The sequence below is a fragment of the Zasmidium cellare genome, assembly GCF_010093935.1.
Source record: "Zasmidium cellare ATCC 36951 unplaced genomic scaffold M409scaffold_70, whole genome shotgun sequence".
Classification (NCBI taxonomy): Eukaryota; Fungi; Ascomycota; class Dothideomycetes; order Mycosphaerellales; family Mycosphaerellaceae; genus Zasmidium; species Zasmidium cellare.
In genome coordinates this window covers 33408-56011 of record NW_022987014.1, presented here as the reverse complement: position 1 = coordinate 56011, position 22604 = coordinate 33408, and the positions used below count along the sequence as shown (strand labels likewise).

The 22604-nt window shown below is 53.3% G+C and overlaps 12 protein-coding genes across 12 annotated transcripts; 5 read left to right on the top strand and 7 right to left on the bottom strand.

The window, feature by feature from the left end:
* Positions 1-327: 327 nt before the first annotated feature.
* Positions 328-1436, top strand: M409DRAFT_71448 (uncharacterized protein; the record flags this gene model as incomplete). Its single annotated transcript, XM_033819175.1, has 3 exons — positions 328-504; positions 616-1208; positions 1418-1436. 3 exons carry the CDS (start codon positions 328-330, stop codon positions 1434-1436), a joined length of 789 nt encoding a protein of 262 aa, XP_033659708.1.
* Positions 1437-2483: 1047 nt separating this feature from the next.
* Positions 2484-3286, bottom strand: M409DRAFT_61325 (uncharacterized protein; the record flags this gene model as incomplete). Its single annotated transcript, XM_033814709.1, has 2 exons — positions 2484-3058; positions 3106-3286. The coding sequence occupies 2 exons, from the start codon at positions 3284-3286 to the stop codon at positions 2484-2486; spliced, it is 756 nt and encodes a 251-aa protein (XP_033659707.1).
* Positions 3287-3754: 468 nt separating this feature from the next.
* On the top strand, positions 3755-4075 carry M409DRAFT_61324 (uncharacterized protein; the record flags this gene model as incomplete). The annotated part of the gene is made up of 1 exon (XM_033814708.1): positions 3755-4075. The coding sequence occupies one exon, from the start codon at positions 3755-3757 to the stop codon at positions 4073-4075; it is 321 nt and encodes a 106-aa protein (XP_033659706.1).
* Positions 4076-4769: 694 nt separating this feature from the next.
* On the top strand, positions 4770-6383 carry M409DRAFT_61323 (uncharacterized protein; the record flags this gene model as incomplete). The annotated part of the gene is made up of 7 exons (XM_033814707.1): positions 4770-4820; positions 4929-5148; positions 5215-5645; positions 5704-5881; positions 5942-6166; positions 6229-6281; positions 6336-6383. 7 exons carry the CDS (start codon positions 4770-4772, stop codon positions 6381-6383), a joined length of 1206 nt encoding a protein of 401 aa, XP_033659705.1.
* Positions 6384-6531: 148 nt separating this feature from the next.
* On the bottom strand, positions 6532-7545 carry M409DRAFT_71446 (uncharacterized protein; the record flags this gene model as incomplete). Its single annotated transcript, XM_033819174.1, has 1 exon — positions 6532-7545. One exon carries the CDS (start codon positions 7543-7545, stop codon positions 6532-6534), a length of 1014 nt encoding a protein of 337 aa, XP_033659704.1.
* Positions 7546-8161: 616 nt separating this feature from the next.
* On the bottom strand, positions 8162-9508 carry M409DRAFT_71445 (uncharacterized protein; the record flags this gene model as incomplete). Its single annotated transcript, XM_033819173.1, has 3 exons — positions 8162-9141; positions 9204-9375; positions 9431-9508. 3 exons carry the CDS (start codon positions 9506-9508, stop codon positions 8162-8164), a joined length of 1230 nt encoding a protein of 409 aa, XP_033659703.1.
* Positions 9509-12102: 2594 nt separating this feature from the next.
* On the bottom strand, positions 12103-12846 carry M409DRAFT_30688 (uncharacterized protein; the record flags this gene model as incomplete). Its single annotated transcript, XM_033810044.1, has 1 exon — positions 12103-12846. One exon carries the CDS (start codon positions 12844-12846, stop codon positions 12103-12105), a length of 744 nt encoding a protein of 247 aa, XP_033659702.1.
* Positions 12847-13070: 224 nt separating this feature from the next.
* Positions 13071-14852, top strand: M409DRAFT_30687 (uncharacterized protein; the record flags this gene model as incomplete). Its single annotated transcript, XM_033810043.1, has 1 exon — positions 13071-14852. One exon carries the CDS (start codon positions 13071-13073, stop codon positions 14850-14852), a length of 1782 nt encoding a protein of 593 aa, XP_033659701.1.
* A 422-nt stretch (positions 14853-15274) lies between these two features.
* On the top strand, positions 15275-16860 carry M409DRAFT_30686 (uncharacterized protein; the record flags this gene model as incomplete). Its single annotated transcript, XM_033810042.1, has 2 exons — positions 15275-15345; positions 15399-16860. The coding sequence occupies 2 exons, from the start codon at positions 15275-15277 to the stop codon at positions 16858-16860; spliced, it is 1533 nt and encodes a 510-aa protein (XP_033659700.1).
* A 113-nt stretch (positions 16861-16973) lies between these two features.
* M409DRAFT_71442 (uncharacterized protein) lies at positions 16974-18291 on the bottom strand (the record flags this gene model as incomplete). The annotated part of the gene is made up of 2 exons (XM_033819172.1): positions 16974-17183; positions 17311-18291. The coding sequence occupies 2 exons, from the start codon at positions 18289-18291 to the stop codon at positions 16974-16976; spliced, it is 1191 nt and encodes a 396-aa protein (XP_033659699.1).
* Positions 18292-18933: 642 nt separating this feature from the next.
* Positions 18934-20504, bottom strand: M409DRAFT_38082 (uncharacterized protein; the record flags this gene model as incomplete). The annotated part of the gene is made up of 4 exons (XM_033810856.1): positions 18934-19029; positions 19084-19209; positions 19265-19606; positions 19665-20504. The coding sequence occupies 4 exons, from the start codon at positions 20502-20504 to the stop codon at positions 18934-18936; spliced, it is 1404 nt and encodes a 467-aa protein (XP_033659698.1).
* Positions 20505-21093: 589 nt separating this feature from the next.
* Positions 21094-22422, bottom strand: M409DRAFT_30683 (uncharacterized protein; the record flags this gene model as incomplete). Its single annotated transcript, XM_033810041.1, has 2 exons — positions 21094-22353; positions 22405-22422. The coding sequence occupies 2 exons, from the start codon at positions 22420-22422 to the stop codon at positions 21094-21096; spliced, it is 1278 nt and encodes a 425-aa protein (XP_033659697.1).
* Between the last annotated feature and the right edge of the window lie 182 nt (positions 22423-22604).

Here is a 22604-nt window from a genome sequence, read left to right as displayed (position 1 = left end):
TCAGGAGTGCCCTCGCCTCGACACCGCTATAATTCGCTGTCACTAAGCATCTTGTTGGTGATATCCGCGACGCCTTGCGATCGGCACAGATGAAACGGCATCATGCTCTGTCAGGTCCGCTCTACAACGCATCTTCGCTGAAACTGCTTAAAGACGATGCTGTCTTCCCCTCGCATTTTTCGTAGGGTGGTGCCACTTGGCATCTCAACTACCTTCAAATACTGCCGTGATGACTTGGTTGCCCCTAGGCCCCTTTTCGAAGGAGCTTGCGAGCGCTTGCTTTTCACCAATCGCCGCGACTAAACTCCTAGGCTGTACTCTCTCGTGATGAGACTCATCAATGTACATACATTAGAACTGAAGACATTCGGCCACTCAGATATTCCACTATATGCGGCACTTTCCCATCGCTGGAGTGGGAACGAAATCGAATACGGAGACTTCATCAACCCCGAGTCACGCAATGGCACAGGCTTTGAGAAGATTCGAAACGCCTGCCGCGAAGTACGAGCTTGGTAATGGGATTTTGAACGAAGGTTGTCGAATGGCTACGTCAAACAACACAGGGGCGAGCTTGTGGATTGGGTCTGGGTCGACACCTGCTGCATCGACTAGCGCAATTTCACGGAGTATACGGAAGCGATTAATTCCATGTGGAACTGGTACAGACGAGCCGCTTTTTGCATAGTCTATCTGGCCGACGTCAAACACTTTGAACACCGGTCTGACTCTCTAGCTGCGCTGAGACAAAGTGAATGGTTTGAACGAGGATGGACATTGCAGGAGCTACTGGCGCCCCGAACCCTGTTCTTCTATTCGAACGAGTGGCAGCAGATCGGCTCCAGCGGAGAAAGCGACTTGATGGATACTATCGCTCGTGCTTCTAGGATTCCTTCACGATACCTGGGCAATCGCAAAAAGAAAATCACGGACGTTTCGGTGGCTCAACGTATGAGCTGGGCAGCCCAAAGAACGACAACCAGACCAGAGGATCTGGCCTATTGTCTGATTGGAATTTTTGACGTCAATACGACCACAATGTACGGCGAAGGATTCGGAAAGGCGTTCCAGCGTTCGCAGAGAATGATTCTGGACCGTTGCGATGACGAATCCATATTCGCTTTTACACCACGCAAGGGGCAAGATGGTGTCTTGGCGACCAGTCCGAGAGAGTTTGCTGGATGTGGCAATATCATCAAATGCACAAGGCAGGAACGAAGTGCTTACTCGGTGTGCAACAGAGGGCTGCAGTTCTGCTCACCGGCCATCGATGTCGGGGCCAGCTTCGGTAGTGCTCTACCACGTCGACAATATGCCATCGAGCTGACTTGTGCCAGGACTTCTCGAGACCGCACCGGACCAGTAATGTGCACGCTGGGCTTAAAGAACAAGGGCAGCAGATTCATTCGAGGCCCAGAGATCGAGATCAAATATGATGCTACCTCCGAAGCCAGGGTGGAGAAGAACCTGGACAACAGAGTCTGGACGTGGACGCCTTCTCAGCAATTCTACATTCACATTTCAAAGTCAGGTCGGTCGAGACGACGGCGTGAGACTGTGGAGGAACTAGAGACAGTCACGGACGTTTTCTCAAAAGCAATCAATTGGCTTGCCCGTCATGCCCGTTCCAGGCTCTCGGCTTGCGTGCAGGCCCGTATGACCGTGACATTCGCGAAGGACGGTCAAAGTTGTGAAACGCGGTCCGTCCAGGGGTGCGTCAACATCTCTGCATGACCAGGACCATCACCATGGGCGAACCGTATCAACGAGGCGGTACAGATACGACAGCTGCTCCGGAAGAGCGCCACATTCACATTCTCGACAAAGCCAGACTGGCGGATCTTCGTGCACACGGCGAAGGCATCGCAGACCTCCTGAGCGAAGGATTGAGAGGAGCTTGAACCGGCGACGAACATCCCCAGGCACCACGAACACCAGCTTTGATATTTCGGGCTTCCCACTGAGAGAGCAATGGCGGGACTACCACAGCATGTGTGAAAGCTGTCGCAGACCTCTGTACGATCAAGGCCCGAGGCGAGACAGAGAGGGCCAACCCGATGGTCGACTTTCACGTTCCCGGTTGCAGTCCAGTACACCGATACGTCGAGGGGACTCGGGTTATGGTTCGACTCACTCCAGGCGGGATGCGGGAGCTCATCTAGCTTACGGGGATTCTGATTCGGGGCTGAGCTCGTGAGCGTACGTTATACGTGGCTGGCCGTGCATCTGTTGTTGCCCATTCAGAGCAGACTGTAGCCCAGAATTTCAAGTCCCTTCCATACCGCAGACTCTAGGTTCGCACAAAGCTGGCTGTCCTCGCGCAAGTCGTTTCAGATTGGTCGACCTCACCACATTTTGATCCAGAGCGAACCACCAAGTCTCAAGAAAAGCTTGCTCGATCTCCCACGCATTTTCCGACCACGGCTCTGGACCTCGAACTCTCACTCCTCCATCTTCCATATCGTACACCATTCGGATCACAGTCAAAGCACTGCCATCAGTGGGATGCCGCGGCCAGAACTCATGATCAACTTGGTGCGGACTTGAGGCCAAGGTAGAACATCAATGATGGGGTGATTTGGAAGAGAGAGCTGTGCCGGCGTGGGCTTGAGGTTCTCAGGCAAGGCAAACGTCCATCCAAGGCCGTCTCTTGACTGGAATGTGCTTTCTGCTGTAAGGCTGAACAGTTGGTCGGCTTGATTCAGTCTTTTGCCATTCTCGAGTGCGGCGCGCAGGAGGTCTAAGTCTGGCATTGAGAGGTTGTGATCGTCTGGGAATGTGCTGGTTTGGATGGCGTCGTCTTGGATGATGTCGGTGATGTTGCTGGTCATCAATGGATCGGCTGAGAGAGCTGCAATAGGCGCAGCTGTGGAAGTGCCAGTCTCCCAGCTCAAGTTCTCGAAATCAAAGTCGTAGTTAGATGGCAGCAGGGTTGAACGATCATTGTTGTAGTCAGGGCGAGAATCGTTGACTGCAGCGTCGACGGGCCTGGTATTTGGCGGCCCTGCTCCAGCCAAGATCCTGTCTGCTGCTGCTAGTCTCTCTTTCTTCCTTCTACCTTCAGGGCATCAGCAGTAGAACCGTACCAAGCATGAAGCCACTCACGATGTCGTCTTTGCGCTAGAATATTGAGCACTCGCCTGTGCTCAACAGCGTCCCTGGGGAGCACGACATCATCGGCTTGTTGAGCAGATCGCGAGATTTGGCCAGCAACGTCGTGTTGCATCCTCGTCACATGGACTTTTGCTATGGTGATGAGGAGATCAAGGTAGAAGCAAGTCGTCATTATTGAGGCATAATAGTCATGCTAGGCTTGCATATACATCCCAAATTTGGCTAGCCATAACGTAAGGGCGTAGTGCGAGTGCGAGCTGGAGTATGTGTGATCACATGCTACGAAAACATATCGGGCAATGACGAATTTGAGTCGCACAGCCACATTGTTCAATATCACTCTTAGTTGTACGGACCTTGTCGGGCATCGCATTCGGTCGTCGCAGGTGTTCCGTGGACTAAAGTAATCAATAACCAAGCGCAGGCTGTAGCTTGTCATGGCTTCCGAAAGTGAGACCTTCAACATCCATCAAACATCGGTCATGACTTCGACTTACGTTATGATGGACGCCAGGCTGTGCAGCATCGAGGCAGTTGATTTAGAGCATATAAACCTCCATCCATCCTCTGCATCGAAACCACTCTCATTTCCCAGACATCACAAACAACACGAGCACAATCACCATCTATCCAACCAACCATGCCAATCGTCCAACTCCGCACTTACACCCTCAAATCCGCCAGCCTTGCGGCAGCGTACGCACAACGCTGGAAGCCTACCATGGCCAGCATCGCCAAACACAACATCACCACTCGAGGAGTCTACCTGAGCGAGACGAACCCAAAGCAAGTCGTCGCTGTTGTCGAGTTCAAAGATGGAGATGATCCGGACACGAAGATTGGCGAATATGCTAGCAGTCCGGCTTTCAAGGAGGATTTGGGGGAGATCGATTTGAGCAGTGATTTCGAAGTGGTTGATGCGCAGCTCTTGAAGCCAACGAGCTTTTCGCCGGGGCGGTAGAGCGTGGTGGTGAGGATGGAGGAGGGGTATGTTAAGATTGCCAATGCAGCTACTGATTTAGTTTTCCTCTTAGATGGTCTTCGCTCTCAATGGCAACTGTTTGCAATGCTTATAGCCCGTCTCAATTTAGTGATTGGTTGATCCCGGATGCCAGGCCACGAGATCTCTGTTTCGTGATCACTTTTTGATGAAAATACATAATTTCAAGCGACCGCAAATGACGACAGCCGAATTTCAACATGAAGGACGAAGTCCAGAAGAGACATGTTCGAGTCGTTATGCACAAGTCAAGCTACGGTGAACCAAAAATCTATGCTATCGGAAAATCCTTATTCCCGTTGAGCTTCTCAATCAGGCTAGCGTATGGCTAGCCGAGGTACATGACTACGGCGCCTTCCCTGTTCGGAGCCTTGCGAGTGAACTTCACGCGGGGTTGCATTCATCACAAACAAGCCACAGCTTCCGTCTTTAAGACGGCATACTGAAAGATGTGGCGCTCTCTTACCCAAAAAGCCGCCGGCAAAAACAGAATGCGGTTTAGTCCTGTGGCTGAGGCCATGCTATCACATCTACAGTTCGTTTTTGTGTCTTGGAGAAGAACAACTCTTACCACGTTTTGCTCATGAATGAGTCTGGCACCACTCCTCGATCCGCTCCCTCCACGTCATCCTAACCCAGAACACCACACGGCAACATGGCTTCCAAGCTAGCGCGGGCCCTCCGCATAACAAAGAAGCCTGAGCATGTAGGTCTGGTGCACTCTCACATACGGCGGCAGCATCAGACTCCCGCCCTATTGACTCCCCAAGTCCCCCGACTGCAACATCGTCGCTTTCGTAATGACACTCGGCAGTACGCCACCATGACGCCCAGCCAGGCCATCGTGGCCTTTGAACCGGGTCCCGAGCACAAAGGCGGTGCGAACTGGGAGATGACGGAGATCAAGGTGCCGAGTGAATTGGGTGACGGGGAGCTGTTGGTCGAGATGGTGGCGAGCGGAATCTGCCATACAGACATTGCGTTGACGGATCCGAATAAGGGGCAGACGTTTCCTATGGTTGCTGGTCATGAAGGTAACCATCCTATCCTCTAACTCCCTCCCTGCCTAGGAAAATTACAAGCTGATGTTCGATATGTAGGTTCCGGATATATCAAAGCTGTAGGGCCCAACGTGAAGAAATCCCTCAAACCAGGCGACCCTGTCCTCCTTTCCTTCGACAGCTGCGGTTCTTGCAAAGAATGCCACGAGAAACGTCCAGCTTACTGCGACACGTTCATTCCCATGAACCTGTACGGCGAATCCGAAGTTTTCAAAGGCTCCGACGAAACGCAATCAATTGGCGCTAAGTTCTTCGGCCATTCCAGCTTTGCGAAATTGAGTGTCGTTAAGGAGTCGACTGTCTTGCCTGTGAAGGATTTGATCAAGAACGAGGATGAGTTGAAGTTGTTTGCGCCTCTCGGATGTGGCGTACAGACAGGGGCTGGAGCTATCCTCAATCTCGTGACGCCTGGTCAGGACGACACCGTGATGGTTTGTGGGCTTGGCGGGGTTGGGTTGAGTGCTATTATGGTATGGGTTGAACTGGAATTTCTACTTGGGTGGACCGTGGATCTGACTATCGAAATAGGGGGCTCGCATCGCTGGCTGCAAACGAATCGTCGCCGTCGACAAAGTCCAAGAACGAATCGACCTCGCCAAAGACGTCTTCGGGGCGACTCATGGCTTGAACACGACAGATCTGACAGACCTCACTGCTGCTATGAAGGATATCTCTGGAGGCCGAGGTCCAAATGTGGTAATTGAAAGTATGCCTTGCTCCAGCACACTCCTTGCTCCAACACACTCCATACTGATTTACTTAATAGCAACCGGCTTCCCGCTAGTCCTCGAAGCATCCTACTACGCCGTTGACACCCGCGGAGCCTTCGTACAAGTCGGTGGCCCAGCAGATCCCCACTATCGCTTCTCTCTTGACGTCGTGCAACATCTCTTCCGAGGGATCAAGTTGTGGGGCTGCGTGGAAGGAGACAGTTTTCCTGGAGACTTCATACCGGAGCTGATCAAGTACTATCGGGAGGGGAAGTTACCAGGTACGATATAGGCAGATATCGAGTGGCTTTTGAAGATAATTTGCTGACTTGATCGACTGTAGTTGATAAGATGGTCAGGTATTACCAGGCGGCGGATTTCAAAACGGCGTTGCATGTGAGTTGACTCGCTGAACTGATGAGAAGCTTCGATAGGCTAACTTTGACCAAGGACATGCATGTTGGAGAGACGATCAAGCCTGTATTGGTGTGGAGGTGATTGCAGAGTCCCAGCTCAGATACGACAGACTTTACGGCCATTTGGACGGCGTGGAGATCGATTCTCTCACGGCGAAGTAAGTAAGCGTTTGCAAGCGAAGTGCAACGTCGTCATGATCTTACTTTCCTATTTAAAACCCACGCTACAGTCACAACTTTCCAGAGATCAGCTTAGTGTTGGTTTCAGATAATCCCCACCTAAGATTCTCCCAAGACCTGACAGCTCGTCTTGCATTGAGTACTGGGCCTTGCTGCTCGGACCTCATCCGCCTGTCGAAAGTTTCCATTGAGACCCAGCCAGTGTATCCCAGATCAATTAAGAATGCTTGGGCGATCTCCTTCACCGGCATATAGCCGCCGTAGTCCGTCTCCAGTGGAAAGGGCCTTGCTTCGTTCGACCAGACGTGACCAGGCTCCAGTGTCGGATCGTACCAGGGATGACTTGAGGAGTAAGGAGGATCGAGCCGTTCGCCATCAGACAATTGGAGGTAGAAGAGCTTTCCAAGCGGTAGTCTTCGGACAAGCGCACTCAAGGACTCCTGAAGCTGTCTGTCCCCGTTCGGCTGTATCCCGTTTTTGTTGAACGGATCTGCCCATAGCGCAACGCAAAAGTGAAAGCTATCCAGACACAAGCCAAAATTTTCGCGGCCCACTTCCTGAAAAGTCTGCAATGCGTGCTCCCATAGACTACAGTGCGTTCCCCAGCCGAGATTCTCGTACGCGATCTTGATCACCGGTTTGAAGGAGTTTGCCAAGTCACACAATTCTCGCAGTTCCGAGACGATGACATCGCGGTCTGCGCTGGCGTCCCGATCGTAATTGGAAGGCACTTGAAGGTGCGAGGCTCCAAGATGGTGGGCTATGGCCAGCCATTCTCGCGCCTTTTGGAGTCTTTCCGGCAGTGGTGAGGTTTGTCCCTCGAAGTTTTGGAACGATGCAAAAGCGATGATCTCCAGGCGCTCATCTTGACAGATTTGTCGAATCCTGCGGGCAGCTTGGAGAATGGGAATAGAGAGGGCTTTGGCATAACCATCGAGATCGGGATATGTGATCTCGATGCCGTTGAGGCCGGCCTCCGCAGCTGCAGCAATTTTCAAAGGTAGGGTGTGAGAAGCATGTTGACCCAAGGATACGCTAGCGATGGCGAGCTTGTTTTGCAGCATGATGAAGATGAAGATATGCCCGTAGCTGATGGACGTGTTGAGTGCAGACTAATGCGTCTGAATCTACAATGCATCTGATGTGAACAGCAACATCCGCGCAATGTCGGTATTGGGTGCGAACATGAAGACTTCGGAATCAGAGTTCCGATGCGCGAGAAATCCGCTGGCACAATCGGGAAGCCTTTCCCGTATGTTAAGCAGCACAGGTAAAAGGTGTAGGTCGCTAAAGGCCATACCCTCAAAGCGATCACCTCGAGCACAAAACTGGAAGGTGGACATCACGCACATTGTTAGAGTGATGACACCTCACCAATACGAACCAGTGCTTGCAAAGTTTTGATGAATCGAATTGACAGTGTGTCATAAAAGAGATGGATTCATTGCAAAGAGAACGGATATCCCTCAGCGAAAATGACAGAACAATCGATGGAAGTGCCATACCAGATCAACCCTGTTTGCTGTCCTCGACATACTCACCCCTCACAACCTCGCCGTCAATTCCCATCTTCTGAACAGTTGCCTCAATAGTCACCCTGCCAGCCATGACTTCTCGGATGGCTTGACTGTAGCCAATCTTCCGATCGCCGCCATACTTGATCGAGAAGACTTGGTCAATCTACTCCAAGCTGGGCTTCTTCGTCTCGACGTAGAAGAAATACACCAGTGGAACGAACACTGCGTTGGTGATGGCGTAGATAAGGTAGTATTTCCAGCCGATGTTTTGAATTCCCACCGGAGTGACCGATATGACCAAATAGGCGAGAGCCCAATTCGTCATCGTGGACCAGGAAGTTCCAGTGTTGCGCATCCGCTGGGAGTTAATCTCCGCTGGGTAGATGAAGGGGATTGACAGGAAGGATAGGCCATAGGCGGTGTAGTAGAGGTAGATGAATGCGATGGCCATGATCAGAGTCGGGTTGGTGTTGACGGCTAGACCGGCTGCGATGAGAGCGAAACAGATACTCTCGGCGGCGGCTCCGTACAGCATGAGCTTCCTCCGGCCGACAGAGTCGATGACAAGCGCGCACATGGCTCCCCAGATCATCAGCCAGATGGAGACCGTGGCTGATACGATGAGGGCCACGCGAGCGCTCAGACTGAAAGACGCCGTGAGCACAACGGGGAGATACGTTGCCACAACGTTGGTTCCACCCATTTGTTGCATAAACTGGGTACCCATGCCAAGCAGAATGCGTCGTAGTGTTTGCTGTTTGCCACCCGAGAAGATTTCCTTCACGGTAACGCCGTGCTGCTCTTCCATTTCAAGAGCCACGGCGGCATCCAGCATCTGTATCTCAGCCAGCACATTTGGGTCGTGGGTAGGCTTCGCACGCAAGCGGGCAATGATCACAGACGCCTCGTCTGTACGGCCTCGCTGAACCAGCCATCGAGGCGACTCCGGCAGGAACCAAACCAGGGACACCGTCACCAGGGCGAAGAAAATCTGGAAAGCGATGGGAAACCGCCACGAGACTTCTGTCCCGGGTATGAACGTGAAACCATAGTTCATCCAGTTCGTTAAGCTGATGCCGCCGATGTTCATCACAAGTTGGAAAACGATAAGGGCTCCGCGTCGACTTGCTTCTGCAGTTTCCGCTTGCCAGATGGGGATCGCAGTGGTGTTCAACCCAAGATGGTGGAGCCCACGAGGATCGAACGTTTTCGTCCAAGCATGTCGCCGTAGTACATGCTCACCAAGCAGCCCATCATACAACCAACATCGTACAATGCCACGATCTGGCCTCGCATCGTGGCACCGGGGTTGTTGAACTCGTTAAGGAAGGCGGTGTTGGTCAGGATGCCGCCGAAGAATCCTTGATCGTAGCCGAACTGAGCATTGATGAGCACGAATATCAAATGTAGTAGTCATGGCTTCCAATCTTACTAGCATGAAACCAGCTCCAGAAGCACATGTAATCGCAATGTTTAGAGACGTGCCCTCCAGCTTTGTAAGGGACCACATCGTGTGAAATGTAACAATGTGCGGTTTGAGGAGTGGAGGCGTTGTAACGCCTTGTGGAAGTGAATAAACCTTGAAGATATCTGGAAGGGAGCAAGTGGAAGTCTTGGTAAATGTATCGAACTCACGATCGGAATTGTCTTCCCGAGAATCTGTCCCAAGGGGAGGGGTAAGTTGAAGAGTGTTTTGAAAGGATTGCGGAGACGCGTTTCAGCTCTCTCAGAGGCGATTGCTGTTCAAGGACGATACGCCAAGTTCAACCTCACCGGCGCCGGCCTATGATGCCTCCTCACAAAACGAAAGCCCGTCGTGGTATTCGCCGCCCAGCTCCATCCAGTCGGGTTCGTTGAGTTGAGCGGCGCACCTGTCGACGTTGGGAAAGTGGAAGCCACGGTGGAATAGAAAGAGGCGATGGAGCTTGTCGGCGTGACCGTCGATGAAGTCGCATTGATGATCCTGGAGCTGTTGTAGTTCAATGAGCGATAAAGGCTGAGAGCATTTGGTCCACCGCATAGTTGAGTCGTGTTGCCCGCGCAGGGCATGGTGCAGGCCGATGGTGTTTGAATTGGTTTGTTGGAGAGGGAGTCGGCGCAGTAGCACTCCTGTACCAGACGTTAGCCCGGCTTTCGGGTATGGGGTTTATGAAAAAGTTGATACTAACCTGTCCATATTCGAGACCGAAGTAGTTCGAGTCGTCACAAAACTCCGCGCAGACCTGTGCAGTCATGGACTCTTCATCAGTCCCGTACAGAAAGTCTCCCTGCAGAGCTCGGCGAGCGACAGAGTCGTTGTAGCAGGCAAGGTACTCGAAGCTGCCGACATCGATGGGTGAAACAGCGATTGGCGTGGGCGATGGTGATGGCAATGGAGTGGGAGTGACCACTGGTGCGTCAACCCATCTAGCGCCGAGAATACCAGTTGCGTTGGAAGGCAATTCCAAAGACCCTCCTTTGAGGTAACAGCCGGCTCCAGAAAGACTAATGTCGACACATTCGGAATTCGAAGCGCAAAGCTCGATACACTGTCCGAACCATCCATCGCCAGTGCCATCAGGGCTATCCAAGACGGCAGAATCGATGTCACCGCCGGGGTAGTCAATATTGCATTCAATGACGAACTCCTTGCCGTTGGATGCAGTGTACGTGGTGTTGGCCGGGCTTGGACACTTCGGTCGTTCAGCCGTCAGGCGTGCGTAGGAAACACTTGGACTGTAACTCGTGGCTCCAAGTTCACTCTTCAGGTAGCAGGCTGGTACTTCATGTCAGTAGTGACCAAGTAAGTGGCAGAGGGTAAGACTTATATCCAGAAAGTGTAGCAGCCACGCATCCTTCGGTTGTGTCGCAGGTCTCGACGCATTCTTCGAAGCTCAGGACAAACACTTGTCCCATGTCTCCACCAGCGGTCTGGTAGTTGCAGCTGATCTCAAAGCGAGCGTACGAGTTTGCTGTGAACGTTGTGGCATTGTTGCCCGGACACGAGAACGGGACTGGAGTGGCACTGGGGGCAGCAGTAGAGCTGCTGGTTGGGAATAGCCGTCGAGCACCAAAGACCTCTGCTTGGAAAATTGCTGCACCCGTTACATTCTTCAAGTAGCCTGGTGATTGCGGGTCAGCATCGATGAGATGAGCCGGTCAAGATAGCTCTTACAGGCAACGCCAGACAGCGAGACGTCTACGCATGTGGGCTCCCTATCACAAGCAAGGATGCACTCTTCAAGCGTATCGACTCGAGTACTGGCCATGTCCCCACCAGCTTGATCGACGCCACATTCGATCAGGAACTCAGATCCAGAAGGGCCTTTGTAGGTTGTGCCATCGGGTTTAGGGCAGGTTGGTGGTGTGGGACTAGGCACTGGAGTGACGAAGACTGTTGAAACAGGAGTAGGCGTCTGAGCTTTCGAAAGCCCGGTGGCTGCTAGGAGCACAAGGAAAAGACTGGCTGAAGAAGACATTGCGGATAGTCGAGCGTCAATTGACGTGCTCAGAGGCAGCGAAGGCTAATTGTTAAGAGTGAATATCTTCACCCGAGACTGTGGTCCGGCACGTATTGGATCGTCTCAGAATAGCGAAGACAAGTCGATTTGCCGCGGCACCAGCTCCACATGGTTGGAACTGTCCGCATTATCGGCATAGCATGGCCAGTCGATCCAGGGTGTGATAGACATCTCTAGATAAGTCTGTTATGATCTCGACCACTAGAGGAATGCCCAACCCATGCCAGGTGCGTCATGCAAGTTCGCATGAGTAGAGTGATGCAAGGAGTCCGCCAAGCGTCGTCAGTTCTTGCGACTCCCAGTCCAGATGCATCAAGCTCATATGCACTGGTTTGAGGCTACAGCAAGAGCATACAAGGCGAGAACACAGATCGGATGCGTCCGATAACATGGAAGCATTGTCGATGATAGTCCCTTATGTCGCTTGTGAGTGTGGGACAGGATCGGCGATGGCCAAAATGCATGGTTTTGAATGTTGGTCATTCCCATCAAAGCCTTCCAAGAACGAGATAATGGCATCCAGTAAGGTCCGGGAGGATGTCGCTCCACGTTTCCCGCTGCAAATGGTCTTTAGGGTATTCCGAGCTTTTACAGGTTCAGCCCTTCACTTCCCGACCTCTTTCAGTGCCTTCTTAATCGCTTTCTTTTGCGCCTCTATATCCATCCCGCTCTCATCAACGTCTTTCAATAACCTCCCGATCATGACCGTCTCCCTCACACTCCCACTATCCACCCACACCTTGCCATTCCTTCCCACTGCAACCTCAAATCGCACCTTCTCGCCCACATCTTCCAACACGACAAGCTCGCCCTTCTGCTTGCCATTCTTATCCGTGCCCATCATCAACCTCCTCGCAAAAGCAGGGCTCACGTCGAACACCATACCTCCACTCAAAGGGCCCATGCCCTCTGCTTTGCCGGTGCTTGAGTTGTAGCATTCGATCTCGGTATCTTCCCATTTACTCGCCTTGATGATGCGCGCATATACCAGGTCGCCAGCTTTCAACTGTGGCCTGGTCTTCTTGTTCGCGCCTTCGAAAGCTAATTGGCCAAGCAATGCGTATGGTGTGTTTGGTGTGAGGCTGCAGGCGTAGGCTTCGGCGCTGGAGTGGTGGATTTGGGAGATGACAAGGTCACCAACTGAGGGAAGGTAGCGGCCATGGGCGTGTTCGATCCATAGGGCCGCTTTCTTGTGGTCGACGTGAAGCGTGCCAGAGGTTGTGGAGAGGATTGTTGATGGCGGGATGTGTCGTAGACCGGGGCCAAGTGTGAGAGTGCCTTTCTTCGATTTTGGCAGAGAATCTTGTGATATCTCCTCGCCAGGGAGGAATATTGCTGTGTCCGCCATTGTTGTGGGGGTTGATTCAAGAGTTGTTGTTGCCCAATGAATGTCGATGAGGTCGAAATGATTAACTTTCGGGAGCATCCGCAGGCAAGGGTCCACGAATTTTTGGCGGACCTGCGACTTTCTTCCAGCGTGCACATGCTCCTGCTCCAGAACCAACAAATTCCAGTCTCCTTTTCCTCTCCTCCTCAGAAAGTCTCACAGTACGTTGAGAACTTTCACACAAGATGAGCGGCGACAATACAGGCTCGAACAGCCCCGAACCTATCGAGAACGGTCCCAAGCGTAATGCGATCGGTATCTCGTTTGGCAACTCTTACAGCAGCATTGCCTACACCAACGCAGCGGATGGCAAGGCAGAGGTGATTGCAGACCCAGATGGAGACCGACAAATCCCTTCCATCCTCTCCTACGTCGGCGGCGAAGAGTTTACCGGCGCACAAGCAAAGGCTCAGATCCCACGAAACCCGCGGAATACGATTGCACACGTGCGAGACTACCTGGGCAAGAGCTTCAAGGAGATCGATCCCACGCCTTGTCAGGCTGTTGCACACCCGGTCGAGCATGATGGCGGGAAGACGGTGGCTTTTGTGGTGCAAGAGAAAGCCTCAGAAGAGGAGGGGCCACAGCCACAGAAGAGCACCCTTACAGTACAGGAAGTCTCGACCAGACTGCTGCGGAGATTGAAGAGCGCGGCGTCAGACTATCTGGGCAAGGACGTGAATGCGGCTGTTATCACAGTTCCATCAGACTTCTCAGATGCGCAGAAGGTGGCGCTGAAAACCTCGGCTGAAGCGGCTGGTATTGAGGTGCTGCAATTCATTTCTGAGCCGATCTCTGCTCTGCTTGCATACGATGCCAAAATCCAACAATCAGGCGAGGGGCAGCCATCCCAGCAGGATAAGATCGTCATCGTTGGAGATCTTGGAGGCACGCGATCTGATGTGTCGGTTGTGTCGAGCAGGGCTGGGATGTACACCACCCTGGCTACGGCACATGACTACGAGCTGGGAGGTGTGACTTTGGACAAGGTGCTGATTGAGTACGCAGCGAAGGAATTCCTCAACAAGAACAAGAATGCAAAGGACCCAAGAGAAAATGAGCGAAGTCTGGCGAAGTTGACTCTGGAGGCAGAGGCCGTGAAGAAGGCGCTGAGCTTGGGCGCGAGTGCCTCCTTCTCGATAGAGTCTCTTGTGGACGGCATCGACTTCAGCTTGAGTGTGAACCGAACGCGATTCGAGCTGCTCGGCAACAAGGTCTTTGCGTCATTTACCAGACTCATCGAAGGCGCAGTGCAGAAAGCCGATCTGGACGTTCTGGACATCGACGAGATTGTTCTTTCTGGCGGAACCTCGCACACGCCAAAGATCGCTTCTAACGTACAATCGCACTTCCCAGAGAGCACCGTCGTCATTGCACCCAGCACGACCCCATCCGCCGTCAACCCCAGCGAACTTGCCGCACGAGGAGCCGCTATTCAGGCTTCGCTTATCTCAGAGTTCGAATCACAGGATATCGTTGAGAACACCGAAGCCGTTGTTACCGTCACCCCTCACATCCAACACGCTATTGGTCTTGTCACCGGCGAGGACCAATTCTCAGTCATTGTGCCACCAGAGACCCCCGTTCCAGTACGGAGAACGGCACAGATCTCGGTCAAGAACGGAGGCGACGTTCTCCTCAAGCTCGCCGAGGGTGTTCGAGAGATCAAGATCACGCAAGAGGAGAAGCCAGCCACGAATGGCAAGAAGGATGATGACGACGATGACGATGATGAGGACGACGAGGATGATGAGCCGGAAGAGATCAGAAGCAAAGTGTGGAAGGTCAGCAAGCCGCTCGCTGAGGCTGCCATCAAGGGTGTCAAGAAGGGCGGCAAGGTCGAGGTCCAGATCAACGTGGCGGCAGACCTCAGCGTCACTGTCGTTGCGAGGGAAGTTGGCGGAAAGGGTGGTGTGCGAGGCGTGATTGAGGCTGGAGCCGTGGAACAGAACGGCTCTGCCGCCTAAAGAGGTGTTGTTGTAAGATGGACCAGGGCGATAGAAAAGCATGCATTCGAGCGCCACGGCGTTCGGGATGCTGAGAGATACAGTGAAGCCGTCAAGGGGCGGATAGGTATAGAGCTTGTGCGAGTGACTGCCAATATATATCTCCCTTTTCTTGGTGTTATCATGAAGGTATTTTGCTGTTCGTTATCTCCTTGCACTAGCAAACAGGTTTCTTTTGAGTGCTTTTGTCGCAAGGTCGTTCCTTCCTTCTTTGACTCGCGTACCGCACGCGCTGTCTTTGCGCGTTGATGGGAGCCTAGCGTGACTTCACTGCACTGCACTTCACTTCCTCGACAAATCCCACACTCTCTCCCCAAAATAGCACTGACAACACAGCGACTCGCCATTGGAGAGGGACACGGTCTAACGTGGTGACTGCGGGGATGGCACGACAGCAAACGCTGAAGCAGGCGTTCGCGGCGGTCGGACGTAAGACGAAGGCGCCGACTAGGCAGTGAGACTCACGAGATATTGCTTCAATCAGCCCTTTACTGACGCAGCTTCCAGGATGCGTCAGAGTACGCTCAACTTCGACGGCTGCGCGCCCGCCCTGAGAGACGACAGCGACGATGACGGCGAATCGATCGACTCCTGCGGCTGTAGCGACCACACTGCAACGATGAACGACTACTATGAATGCATTTGCAGCCGAGAGGACTGCGATTTCGAAAACGATCCTGAGTCTTGCAATTGTAACGCGTGTTGGGAAGACCGAATCGACCAGGACCCAACGCTCTGTGCAGTCCGTTCTGGATTCTTCCACCGCCATCAAGAGAACGCTGTTGCTGACGCCTTCTACGACGACTCGCGTTGGGACGATCAGTTCCTGGCGTACTACGACGAACAATGCAAGCCCAAAGTGTTGAAGCAATTCGTCCTGCAGCGCGGTCTGTTGGATGCATTTCCTGCTGGCGTCACTCTGAAGTACTACTACATCAAAGAGCTTCTCACTGCGGACAGTGTCCGCGTCTTTCGCTTCCTCGATCTACCGGCCGAGATGAGGAATGAGGTGTACGGATACCTCTTAGCGCCCCAGCAGCGCTATACCCGCCGGACACAGATTTTGAGGACTTGCAAGGCAATATACAACGAGGCCAACGAGATTCTGTATGCGGACAACGTCATCTCTTGCGCGTTTTCGAATCGACAAGATTCCAGCGGAAAACGCGTGATAATCAACCACCGGACGTATTCTGGAGCGAATGCTCTCGAACTCTCTCAGCTTCCCGGTGCCATCGATCACTACCCAAGCTTTTTAGCCCGTCTGCGAAAGCTCGAGATAGAGATTCATATGGACTTGCCGTACGCAGCAGCGAACAGAAACCCTATTGTCGACTTCGTGCGCTCTGCCCTACTGGCTTTGGCTTCGATTCTCATGGAGGGTGGCCGGCTGAAGGGTCTCCGAGTCCGTGTCTCGACAACCTCCGGCACGCTCCAGGATAAAGTCGTCGCCAGTGTGTTGTATCCATTGCGTCGTTTGCGGAACACCGATCTTACGTTCGCCGGCGATGTCGAGGTACCTGACTTTCTGCGGAACGACATGGCTGCAGAGCTGCGCCTGCGAGAGCCCGTGTTCAACACGCTTATGCATTGTCGCCTCATCTTGTCGAACGCAGAAGCCTACTTGCGACTGATTGACGTCCTGGACCCACTGCCCAGCAACAATCCACAGAGGATGGGCAACTCCCGAGCCGCGCAGATGGCTCGACAAGTCCGATACCTACAAGGGAAGATGGTTAACCGGCGAAGTCTCTTCGCTGACTGGCTTGGCGAAGTCAAGGTTCAGACCCATCTTGCCAAGCTCCAGAAGCAAATCGAAGAGGTCTTTCCCAACGAGATGCGCAAGATGGTGGAAGGCATCGGTAAGGCCACCAGCGACAGGCAGGCATATCAGCAGGAGCATCAACGATGGACTATTGGTGATCTGTCCCGAGCGAAATCTCCATCGCCTGACCCGGCACCACTCTAGTGCGGACATCACATTCCCCGAGACACGAAGCTCGACTATGCCATCGAGCTTCTTGCCAGCGCAACAGTCTCGGTGCGAGATGGAGAGACATCTTACTCGATATGGATTACACATTACACGGTCACGGTTCCAGTACCCTTCCCTGGCAGCACACCGCCACTCCACTTGCCGTCTTTCTTCTGCCAGTCGACGGTGCCGAGATTGGTGGTCCGCAACACATTCGCTTTGAAACTCGACAGCTTCTCGCACTTCTTCGACAGTGTTTCCAAGTCTTCTCCAGTTGGGAATGTCTTGGCCATGACGCCAGACCGAGGATTTTGGACCTGAGTATCATCGTCAGCATGTACCTTATCTCTGCGAGTGTAATGGGTGAAGAATGAGGATCGGTAGACGTGAGTGAATGCTTGATGGACGGACACGAGGTACGTGTAAATAAAAGGGCATGCATACTTCCATGAAAAATTGCAAGCTCGGGTTCGCAACAACCTCCACCTGTTCCAGATTCTTACACCCTTCCACCGCCTTCAACAACTTCTTCTTGTACTCCTCCCCAGGTTCTACCTCCGCGGTTGCCTGCAGCACCAGCACATGCTTCTGCACTTCCAGTATCTTCCTCAACTGCTCCGCCGTCAACGTGTACAACGTCGTGATCAGCGCTCTCAGGCCCTTCGGCGACGTCTCCTCGTCGGTCAAAGCCTCAATCAACGGCCCTGCCAGACTTTGATTGAACGCCATGATCCCCTCTTTGCTCGCAACACCTTGAATGTTCGTCGGATCTTCCTCGTCCTCTTCCGCGCCTTCAGGCTCACTCAAATTGAACGAGCAGGAAATCAAACCCGGTCCAACCAGACTCGGCAACTCACTCGCCTGGATCTTGCCCATGAAATCCTCATCTTCGTGTCGAAACGTATAGTTGATCTCCAAAAACATCAACCCCCGTCTCGCCTCCCCGGGAGTGTCACTCGTGTTATACTTCAACCACTTCGCCGCCTTGCTAAAGAAGCCCGGCTTCGCAAAGACATCCAAGAAATGCACCGCCCGCAACCCCTGCAACTTCTTGAAAAACTCCACCGCATCATCCATGCTCTCCTCGCTGATGCCCGCGAACAACTGGCTGTACACGACCACGCTCTTCAGATTCGGCAGACGGTCCGCCAATGTGCTCAAGAACGCCGGGGGGTATCCCATGCTGAAGAGCTCGAGGGTGAGGGATTCGATTCCTGCGGGGAGAGGCGGGATGCTGAAGGGCTGCGTGAGGTGGGACTGGTAGTCTGAGACGGTTATGTCGGAGGTGAGGGTGAGGGCTTTGAGGGAGGAGGCTTCGGGCGGGAAGGTGGGGAGGGTGAAGGACTGGAGGGGGATCTGGGCGCCTTGGGCGGCGGAGGGGTCGACGGGGGCGCCGGGGAGGTTTTGGGGGGAGGTTGTTGCCATGGTTGCGGGTAGATTTGTGATGGAGATATGGGGGAGAGGAAGATGGAAGATGGAGGAGTGAGGAAAGATGGAGAGGAAGTCGTAATAAGAGCTACGTTTTCCTCACTGCAAGGTACCCGTCCATAGCACGAAATCTCCTCACGTTCGCGAGCTGATTGACGTGCGGAGAACAGATGCAGACGCAGGGATTAGGGATAGGTGGATACGAGGGGTAGAGATGAGGTGAGGTCGAGCTTGGGAGGTGAATGCTTTCGGGTAGGACCGGCTAGTGTGGAGCATTTTGGGACTAGTGTAGTTTCCTGCTTGGTAAAAGTTCTTGTCTCCAGGTCAATGCTCAAGGGGTAGAGACTCTTTTCTACTCTCTTCATTATTTCGCTCCAAACCAGGTATTTATCCCCATTGCTTGCGAGCTGTCCAGCCCATCTGAAGCACCAGTCAGAGTCTAGCCGCTCTAGGAGGTCGGGAGACGACGAGGCCAGGTTGTTCAATATATGTCATTCCACTTCGAACAGAATCACGAGATAACTATATGCTGAACAACATCCGAACAGGAAACATAGCCATGAGCCGCAACTAGCACCTTCTCACACCCAATCGTGCAAGCAAAATCCTCAACCTGACCCTTCGGCGAACACGCTTCATCTATCTCGCCGTCCCCCAAGTGGCATTGAACCTCTGCTTATGCTTGTCGAAGGCCGCAACCCGCTCTTCCCAGCCCGTGCGTATAGGAGTAGGAGTCTTCGAAGCTGCAGCGGGAGTACTTGTTGCAGGAGCAGCAGCAGCAGGAGCGACATCTAATCTGGCCCTTAGCTCCTTCCACGCCGAGGCAAGTTCGAAGTTCTCGTTGGACGCATTCTCCTTGCCGAATTTCATGATCTCGCGTCCGTCGGCGGTGCGGCCGCAGAATACGTAGTCCTCCTGGGATTGATTGGTCAGTAGGTTAACAGTTCAATTAGCTCAGGTTTCCACGTACCTTCCCAAGGGTAAGCTTGATGGCGCCCTCGTACATCGCTGGGTGGTACTCGACCAGCTTCTCCTTTTGCCCCTGGATCAACGATAGGATGTTCGAGGTGACGACTTCAGCTTGTGCTCTCGCGGCGCGGGCAAAACGAGGTCCGCCGGTTTGAGCCACATCGCCCAAGGAGAATATTCGGTTTGAAGCAGCAGTGTTGGAATCGGCAGTCTTCTCTGACGCTGGACCAGGGTTCACTTGCAATGTTGGTCGAACAAGGATCTGGCCTGACTTTGGATCGATTGCGGATGGGAGAAGATGAGAGAGAATGCTTGAGTTAGGTCGTTGGCCGGTGCATGGGAGCTGGACAGAGCTTGTCAGCGAAAACTAGTCAGTTTTGTAGAACATGATGGTTGCTTACCACGAGATCATAGGCCTTCTGCGAGCCGTTCCGGAACACAAGACTACCAGGTCCAACATTCTGACCCTTCTCCGCCGCACTCGACCCATCAGCCTTGACAGATGGCCTCTCTCCAAGCAACACGGAGACACCCAAGCTCTTCAGGCTATCCGCCACAACGCCCTGCAACCTGGGTCCAAAAGCATTCATCACATTCTCCCTGGAATGCACAAGAGTGACATCTTTTGTTGGATAGTAACTCTTGATATCACTCGCCATCTGCACACCCACCGGCCCACCACCAACAACAGTAATACTCTTCGCGACCTCCACAGCCTTCTGCGTCGCCTGGAAAGCCTTCACACCATCCCTCTTCTCCAAAACATCGAACTTGCTCGGCGCCGGCTGCCACGACCCCGTCGCCACCGTCAAATACTCATACTCGATCTCATCCCCATTCGAAAGCTTAACCTTCTTCGGCGTGATCTCCGTCGCCGTCGCCCGAATATGCTGGAAAATCCCCTGCGGCGCTCCCTTGGTGAGATTGTCGTACGGAATGAACGCCGCTTCCTCCTTCCCCTTGACGACACCGAATCGCGGAAACACGAAGAAGTGGTTGAAGTGCGAGTTGCGCTCGATCAGCACCGCACGGTATCCAGTCGGCAACGTCTCGGTCAGTCGTTGCGCCAGTCGAGCCCCTGCGTACGAGCCGCCGATGATGACGACGTTCTTTGCATCTGCGGTGGCTTGGTAGGCGAGGGAATGGGGGATCGACTGGAGTTTCTGGTTGATGCGGGTGGTCGCCAAGGACGACATGGCGCCCAAGGCTGCGGTGTAGAATTCCCAGGATTCGGAGACCATGTTCGCGTTGTTGCACGAGAGCAGGATGCAAAGGGCTTGGGAGACGAAGAGGAGCGGCAGCATTCGGCGAGAGCTCTTGCTTTTACACCGGACGTGGAATGTTGCTACCTGGACTGCGACCGTGGCTTCTGTTTTATTCGGGCCTTAAGTCGGGCAGGACCACTCGTTTCGGGCAAGTTCGTCCGCGGAGCAATTCAGCCTTGCCTGCTTCCAGCGCCGTTTCACAACTCGTGCACCTTGGTTAGTGTACAGGGTTTAGGCAACTAGAATGCTTTGCTGCTCGGACATTTTGTGGGAAGATAATCTCCGTCGACATGATTTTCTCCAGTTGACGCAGGGAGTACAAGGCATGCACTTTCGTCACAGCATCAGTGTGGTACTCAGGTGGTTCGAAACGGTGAAGCAAATGGGTTTCGCTCCTGCTACTGTACATGCTTGGTTTATGCTATGTTGATGAGTTAGACTCTCTCTCCAGAAATGTTGTCTTGATTCTCTCCAGAGGACGTCGCTGCAGTGTGCAATCATCCTCCGCAAACATATCTTCTACACATGCACCTTGAACGCCAAACGCCATGCGGAACGCCTGATTCTACACCCTCTCCCCAACGATGTCATAAGTAGCATACTTCTGCCCCAAAAGCTGATTCGAAATCGCTATCCGTCCAGACGAAGCAGCAAGTGCACTCCTCAATGCATCTTCTTTCACAGCCTGACCAGGAGCTTCGGCATTACGTCGAGTCGATGAGTTCTGAGATGCAGTCTGGTGGATGGCTGCCACACGAGGTCTCCGGATTCGCTCGAACAGATCATTAACTTCGGAGACTGGTCGGGTGTAGTCTGATAGGAGGTGAGAGATGAGAAAAGCGTCCTCCACAGCTAATGAGACGCCCTGGCCAGCGTGCGGCTGTGTGGCGTGTGCTGCGTCGCCAAGAATGAGACATCGACCGTTCGACCAGGCTCGACCGAGCGGTAGTCTGTAGATCGGGTAGAATTTCATGACATCTGTTGCATCGATAAGTTCTCGGAGGGCGTCGATCCACTTTCCGCCCCCATCTTTGATGATTCCGCGCAAGGTGTCTTTGAACCCATCGACTTCTTGCCGCCCTCGAACTTCCCAGCCGTCACGGGTGTCTCCAACGTTCGGCATCGCGACTTCTCGCTGGAAGCCCCAGTAGATCTCGTCTTGGCTGGCTGTGCATGGTGCTGCCATGAACATCCCCTGTGCGGTAATGGTGACGTTCAAACCCGTCAATTGACTGGTCACCTTGGTCGACACGGCTGAAGCGGGGATCGTGGAGAACATGCCAGAAAGTCCAGAGTATTCCGGTTCCGATTCCGGATCAATACACATTCTCCTGACCGCCGAATGAATCCCGTCACAGCCGACCAAGATATCTCCTCGATCCGACGAGCCGTCTTCAAACTGAACCCGAACATCCGAGCGACTCTCTCCATTCTCAACTTTCTGCACCTTCTTTCCAAAATGTACCGGAATCTCAGCCTTCCGCACCGCCTCCATCAACACATCCACGATATCCACCCGCTTGATTCGCACATATCCGTACCCAGTCTCGGCACGCACATGTGCCGCGAAGTCGTGCAAGCGGCCCAGCTTTCCCTGATTGAGGGAGTAGACAGCGACATCTGTTCGTGTGCTCCCTCGTTTGATCAGAGCGTCTGCGACTCCGAGACGGTCGAAAAGGCGAAGGCCGTTGGAGGTAATGCCAATGGCTCCGCCGAGGGTTGTCGGCTTTGGCCGCAGTTCGTAGATGACCGGTTTGATGTCGGTCATTTGGCGCAGGCATAGAGCTGTTGAGAGGCCTGCTGGGCCTGCGCCGAGGATTATGGCCTGGGTATGTTAGCTGAGGTGGCTTGTTTGGAGTGGAGGGGCGGTATTTACCTTGCGAGTTGGCAGCATGGTCACTTAACGAAGGTTGGAAAGTGGAGGCTGGAGGTTCAGCGTGGGGTCATATGCGCTTTCATGGCGAGGAAGTCGCAGTTTTGTGGAAAGAACGTGGGTGCGTTGTTCAGGAAAGATCGAAACAAAGGCGCTAGGCAAGCGCAAAGGAATTGCCTATTTAGGAAGGAGCGCCCGGCCCG